General features: G+C 41.3%; 1 protein-coding gene across 1 annotated transcript; it reads left to right on the forward strand.

The window, feature by feature from the left end:
- The first annotated feature begins 5080 nt into the window (after positions 1 to 5080).
- LOC120072042 (uncharacterized mitochondrial protein AtMg00860-like) lies at positions 5081 to 5545 on the forward strand. The gene has a single exon (XM_039024464.1). It carries the CDS (start codon positions 5081 to 5083, stop codon positions 5543 to 5545), a length of 465 nt encoding a protein of 154 aa, XP_038880392.1.
- Positions 5546 to 7741: the final 2196 nt, after the last annotated feature.

Genomic DNA, 7741 nt, shown 5'->3' on the forward strand with positions numbered 1-7741 from the left:
TGAGCTACCAAGATGACCTTATGTATCTATAGCTTGAAGCTCCAATGGTACGTGAATAATTGACTAAACTCTTTAATCACGATATCCACCATCCGTTAACTGCTGGGCACTCCACTAAAGACTGACAGCTGCACTCTTCGCACAACAGATATACTTCTGTGTCCATTGGATATAACCAATCAACAGTATGATGACCCTTCACAAATCGTTCGTAAGTACAGATGGGCCAATTTATCGTTTTGCCTCTTGATAACAGGTAGAAATGCACGTTATTACAGCGCAAATAAGTAAAACAATGAAGGAATTCCACGATAAAAATAAACAAAATCATGTCCAAAAGCGTTAAACTGAGAATATTGCATTCGCATGCGCCCATCGCATAAAAGCAGCTATTTACTCATTTTGTGCAGGAAAAAAACGTTGGCACAAGTTAAATTGCGATCCAAGGAATTAGGTGTCCGCGCGCATTAAAAGATTGCGATTGCAAAGTCATACGATCGTATGCGATCGAGAAGTTGCTCAAGAAGGTGGCTACATAAAGACAGCGCATCAAGGTGAAAGCTTAATAAATCATGATGGGACGGAAAGCTGATGACGGTTGAATCCGAATTTAGTTGACAAGCCGTTATCGACACACTGTAGCAAGTACATTCAACTTTTCGGTGACCATTAATTGGAACATCAGAGTAGAAGATTTAATGACCTCCCATTATTACAATCATTAGAAAGAAAAGTTTCTTCATCTTGAGCTCTATAAATACCGAAGGCTACCATCATTAAAAAAGTTTGGATTAAAAAGTTAGATAAGATATAAAGTAGATAAGCCGTTAGTCTATAGTTATTCTTATACTTAGAAGGAAAAGGCGAGCAAAGAGAAGAAGATGCCAAGAGGACATTTCTGGACAGCTCGAAAGACTACAGAGAAGATCTATAAAAGAAGAGAGGGCCGACACTTGCAAAAGCAAGGATATTCTTCTGGGCAGCATTGGAGTGAAAAGATAGTGTAAAAGCCACGGGAAGCAAGACATTGCTACCGGGCTTCTTATCCTTACTTTCCATTATTGTTTTTTATTATGCACTTTATTTATAGAAAATGGAATTCTCATTTCAATATCTATTCAATCTCTCCATAATTTGCATGAGTAGCTAAATTTCCGAATGGGTTGAGAAGTAATTAGCTAGCATGACCTAAGATCTTCCCTTTATGCGATCATCTTATCTTATGTATGCATCATTCACCCTTTAGAGATACTTGAAAGAGTAGTCTAAAGAAAGAATCTAGACTTGAGAAAGTCAGATTAGAATCTAGACTGGAGAGAGTCAGATTAGAACCATATAAGCCAGAGATAGAAACTTAGACATAAGTTTTGTTTGCCATTACGCATCACATGCACCCTAGAAGTAGGACATGATAGTATGTCGTAACCTTGTGTATGTGTGCATCATTCATCATCGCATAGACAAGAATAGAGGCTTAGACATAAGTCCTATCGACATTATCGTATACATCGCATGCATCCTAGAATTAGGAACTATGGCATTTGCATTGAGAGATGACATGCTGTTGTTATGTGTGTAGCATGATCGCATAACATGAACGCAATCCTAGAATGTGTTAGCTAAATCCCTTCTCAACCCGTTCATCGCATACTCATTGTAATTCTCGATTTCATCAACTCTTTACTCGAACCCGCCACATAGGATTTATATTTAAACAAAATACCAACCAACAAAATATCGTCGCATAGAATGTGCAACGCATAACTCATTACCGCAAACATACATTATAATCACATCACATTTACAACGCATCAAGTTTTTGGCACCGTTGTTGGGGACTACGGCAATACGTATTGCGCTAGCAGTAACTTTTTTATTTTCTTTGCAGCTTTCAACCTCTGTGCACTGCCATTCCTTCGTTAAGGAAGAAGCAGGTGTCGTATGAGCGAAGGACACGTTCCTGAGCCCAACTATGACCCAGAGATTGAAAGAATGTTCTGAAGAAGACAGAAAGACAACCGCCGACAACAATAAGAGAGAAATTCTAGAATGGTGGAACAACTGAAAGAAAGAGTAGCAAACGCGAACAATATCATGGCAAACCCCATTCTCCTGGCTAACGACCGCAATAGACCCATCCGAGACTATGCATCACCCAACTCTATGATTTCTCCCCAAGAATCATGAGGTCAGCTCTGGACGGATCGAGGTTTGAGATGAAGCTGGTTATGTTGTAGATGATTCAGACGGCCGGACATTTTGGTGGAAGGCGTGGCAAGGATCCGCACACCCATCTCTGGAGTTTCATCCAAATTTGCAATACTTTTGTGTTCCCAAACATCTCAGCTGAAGAAGTTCGACTAACATTGTTCCCATTTTCATTATGCGATCAGGCAAGGAAATGGGCCTATTCTCTTGAACCAGGGGAGATAACCTCGTGGGAACAAGTAGTAGAAAAGTTCATGAAGAAATACTTCCCCCTACTGAGAACGCAAGAAGGAGGAAGTTGATTACAAATTTTGAACAAGACATTGACGAATCGCTCAGCGATGCCTGGGTAAGGTTTAAGAGACTGGTGGGAGATTGTCCACACAATGGCTTACCTTACTGTCTCTAGATGGAGATATTTTATCACGGTTTGAACCCTGAATCACAGACAGCTGCCAATGCGGCAGTAGCTGGAGGTCTGCTTGACAAAATGTATGATGAGGCTAAAAATATCCTTGATCGCATTTCGAACAATCACGAAGATTGGCGCGAAAGCGATCAATGATTAAAAATTCGAGAAGGTGACGCAAACAATGGGCCATCGCATCCCTATAAAATCAAATGAATGCAATGATGAATCTGATACAGGGCATCACACTCAATAGCTCAAGAATGCAAAGAGGGTAGGTCAATGCAATTGATCAGACGAGCACAAGTTGTGCCTCTTGTGGAGAAGCACATCTAATGGAAGAATGTCCGAGGAATCTGCAATCTGTATACTTCATAAAGAACAATCCTTTCTCTAACACTTACAAACCCGGGTGGAGAAACCACCCCAATTTCATGTGGAAAAATAATCAATAAGTTATCAACGCATGGCGCAAAAAGAAGGGTCGTCGGGATTTTTTTCGCGAACAAACGATCAATCGCAAAATCAAGCTAGCAGCTCGCAAGTGCCGCCATCTTCTTCCCTAGAGAACCTAATAAAACAGTACATAGAAAAGAACGAGACGATGCTCCAAAATTAGGCGACTTCAATCCGCAATCTCAAAATCCAAATAGGACAGATTGTGGGCAAACTGAAAAATAGACCGCAAGGGACGTTGCCAAGTTCAACTGAGCTCCCTCACAATCCAGGGAACATAGGAAAGGAGCAATGTCAAGTCGTGACTTTGCGAAGTGGAAAGACAATAGCGGAAAGATGGAGCCAAGTAGGACTACTCCAGTTGCAATGGAACTCAAGACCCCGTTAACACAGGATGAACCAGAAGAAAATGAGACGATGGAACCAGAAGTTGCATCCACTTCTAAGCCTATAGAACAGGGAACCGTGAAGGTACAGCTGCCACTATTCCCGCAAAAACTTAAGAAGAAGCAAAATGATGAAGTGCAATATCATCGCTTCATAGAAATGTTAAAGCAGCTACACATCAACATCCCTTTCACAGAAGCGATTGAAGAATGCCAAAATATGTTAAGTTTTTTAAGGACATGGTGACAAAGAAAAGAAGCACAAGAAAGTTTGTAACGGTGGCGTTAACGCAAAAGGCAAACACCATAATTCCACCAAAGATGCACGACCCCGAAAGTTTCACGATACCCTGTTCAATTGACGGGATATATATCGATCAAGCGCTTTACGACCTTGGGGCCAATATAAATTTAATGCCCCTTTCAATTTTCAAAAAATTGAATGTGGGGCAGCTGATGCCCACGACGGTGACTCTCCAGCTGGTGGACAGGTCCCTTGTTCACCCAGAGGGAAAGTTGAAGGATGTCCTAGTCTCCATTGATAAATTTATTTTACCGGCAGACTTCATCATTCTTGACTACAAAGCGGACAAAGATGTACCCATCATATTGGGACGACCATTTTTATCTACTGGTCGCGCTCAAATTGATGTGTACAAGGGAGAGATCACGTTAAGTGTAAATAGGAAGAAACTCAGGTTTGACATCATTAAAGCCATGAAGTATCCGGAAGATGAAGACCTATCCGATTCTGACAATGAACCCAGTTTTAATGAAGAAAGGGAGTCCAAAGAAGAAGATGAAAGAGAGGATGTGACCACATCCGTAGAAAACTACAATGTGATCATGGAAACAACGAACAAAGAAGAAAAATTGAATTTGAATGAAGAGAAAAAAGCACAAAAAACATCCTTGGAACAGCCACCTACCGTGGAATTAAAGACTCTGCTAAGTCATTTGAAGTATGTTTTCCTGGGGCAAAATGAAACTTTGCTAGTGATAATTTCCTCTGCGCTACAAGAAGAACAAGAAAATGTGTTGCTTAGCATCCTAAAGAAGTACATAAAAGCAATAGGGTGGACGCTAGCAGACTAAGAGGAATCAGCCCAATATACTATATGCACAGGATACGTCTCGAAGAAAACCAAAAAGGGTCTATCGAACCTCAACGCAAACTAAACCTTACGATGAAGGAGGTTGTGAAAAAGGAGACAATTAAATGGTTGGATGCAGGCATTATATACCCAATCACCGATAGCATGTGGGTCAGCCCAGTGCAATGCGTGCCTAAGATAGAAGGAATGACGGTAGTTCCAAACATAAACAATGAGTTAATACCACTGAGGACCATCACTAGTTGGCGGATTTGCATGGACTACTGCAAACTCAATGCGGCGACAAAGAAGTACCATTTCCCCTTGCCTTTTATTAACCAGATGCTAGACCGCCTAGTAGAAAATGATTACTTCTACTTTCTAGACGGGTATGTGGGCTACAACTAAATAATGATTGCTGCTGAAGACCAAGAGAAAACCACATTCACCTGCCCATACGAAACGTTTTCTTTTCGCCGCATGCCATTTGGATTATGCTATGCGTCGAGCACGTTCAGAGGTGCATGATGGCCATCTTCTCTAAGTATCTCGAGGATTCAGTTGAAATTTTTATGGATGACTTCTCGGTTTACGGGAAAACGTATGAAGTTTGTCTGAATAATTTGGAGAAGATACTGAGGAGATGTGAAGAGACAAATCTTGTGCTAAACTGGGAGAAGTGCCACTTCATGGTGAATGTAGGTATTGTACTCGGGCACAAAGTTTCCAAGGAAGGGTTGGTGGTGGATAAGGCGAAAATTGAGGCCATTGAAAAACTCCTACCTCTAGCAAATGTGAAGGCTGTCAGGAGTTTCCTGGGACATGTAGGATTTTACCGTCGTTTTGTGAAGAACTTTTCGAAGATTGCTCGACCATTGAGTGCGTTGCTGAAGGCTGACAGAACATTTGACTTTGATACACAGTGCCTCAATGCATTCAAGATACTGAAGAACGCATTAACTACCACGCCTATGTTGATCACACCTAATTAGACAAAGCCATTTGAGCTAATGTGCAATGCTAGCAAGTATGCGATGGGGGCGGTGCTAGCACAGAAGAAAAAAACAATGCTACACCCCATCGCATATACGAGTAGAACACTGAACCCTGCCCAAGCGAATTACACTACCACTGAAAAAAACTTCTTGCGGTGATCTTTGCGCTGGAAAAATTTAGAGCTTACTTGCTGGGATCCAAAGTGATCGTTCACACCAACCACTCGACAATCAAATATTTGATGACCAAGAAAGATGCAAAGCCGAGGTTAATTTGATGGGTTCTCCTCCTCCAAGAATTCAACATGGAAATCATTGACCGCAAGGGGACGGAGAACCAGGATGCAGACCACTTATCAAGATTAGAGAATTCGGAAGTAGACTGCAACCAATCGAAGGTGAACGCATCCTTTCTAGATGAGCAGCTGTTCAAAATTGAAGAATTACCATGGTAAGCAGATATGGTCAATTATCTGGTCTATGAACAATTTTCGAAAAATTACATAGCCCACCAAAAGAGGCGACTTATGCACGAATTTAAATCCTATTATTGGGACGAGCCAAATCTTTACAAGAAGGGGTCAGACCAAATTTTGCGTCTATGTGTACCAGAAACTTCTTATCGGTGCATATTGTCCCAATGCCATGACTCACCGTATGGTGGACATTTTGGAGGTCAATGCACAGCAGCAAAGGTGTTACAAAGTGGGTATTTTTGGCCGACTCTATTCAAGGATGTGCGAGACTATTCTATGAGATGCAATAGGTGCCAATGCACGGGAAACATTTCATGGAAGAATGCGATGCCAATGAATTATATTAGAATTGGAACTCATCGACGTGTGGAGCATAGACTTCATGGGACCATTTCCACCATCAAATGGTCACAAGTACATTTTGTTGGTCGTCGATTATGTTTCCAAATGGGTTGAAGCAGTATCATGCATCGCAAGCAATGCGACGGTAGTCTCTAAATTCTTGTGAAGAAATATCTTCATTCATTTTGGCACCCCACGTGCCATAATAAGTGATGAAGGCTCCCAATTTGTCAATAGCATCATGAACAAATTACTGCTCAAGTATAATATCCTCCATAAGGTCGCCACCGCATACCATCCACAGACAAACGACCAAGCCAAGGTGTCTAATAGGGAAATCAAACTGATCCTAGAAAAGGTGGTGAATCCTTCATGCAAAGATTGGGCCATGAAGTTGGATGATGCCTTGTGGGCATATAGAACCGCCTATAAAATACCTACAGGCAAGTCCCCGTATGCACTGATGTTTGGAAAGGCATGCCACTTACTGCTGGAATTGAAGCACAAAGCACTGTAGGTAGTGAAGAAGCTCAATTTTGATTTGAAGACTGCAGGGGAGGCAAGAAAACTTCAGCTGCTCGAGCTAGACGAATGGAGAATTCAAGCATATGAAAATGTCAAGATCTACAAGGAACGCGCGAAACGTTGGCATGATAAACGAAAGTGAAAAGAATCTCCAGATTGGACAAAAGGTCTTGTTATACAATTCTCAGCTACGAAATTTTCCCGAAAAATTAAAGTCACGATGGTCCAGACCATTTATAATCAAAGAAGTATTCCTGCATGGTGCGGTCGAATTAACCAATGAAGAAGGGACCAACGCATTCAAGGTCAATGGGCAAAGAGTCAAGATATATCACAGAGGAGACTTGCATCACAAGAAAACCTCTGTGGACCTGAGGAGTTCCTGGCTGAAGAAGAAATGAGCAGTGACTGCGCTAATACACGATACAAACTCATCAGGGACACATTTTTTTAAGTATCTTTTTGATATCTTTATTTCATGAACTTACTTTGCCTTTTTATACAAACACTACTCTTTAAATTATCAACTCTGTCTTTCATATTTTTTACCCTCTTGAGTTTTTAGCAACGATCATGGTAAACGATTGCGGTGGAGCTACGCGATAACCAAAAAACGCGACCAGTTCATTCAGCCCATCGCAATCGAGGAATCACCCCACCGTAAAGAAGGATGCGATCACAGATGATGCGGGCAACAGAGAAAATTTAGGGGTTGTATCTTTCTTTGACTTTCTTACTCTAAATTTTGCACTCTCGCATCCCATTTCAACATTGCTAATTTTATCATCGCATCCTCCTTAGTTTAGCGCAATCATTAAATGTTGATTACTTTGTTTAGTCACTGCATTTT

This window comes from Benincasa hispida, chromosome 2 (assembly GCF_009727055.1).
Source record: "Benincasa hispida cultivar B227 chromosome 2, ASM972705v1, whole genome shotgun sequence".
Lineage (NCBI taxonomy): Eukaryota > Viridiplantae > Streptophyta > Magnoliopsida > Cucurbitales > Cucurbitaceae > Benincasa > Benincasa hispida.

Excerpts from the sequence above, each read along its gene's own strand:
- LOC120072042 (XM_039024464.1), top strand. The coding sequence starts at position 5,081 with ATGGCCATCTTCTCTAAGTATCTCGAGGATTCAGTTGAAATTTTTATG.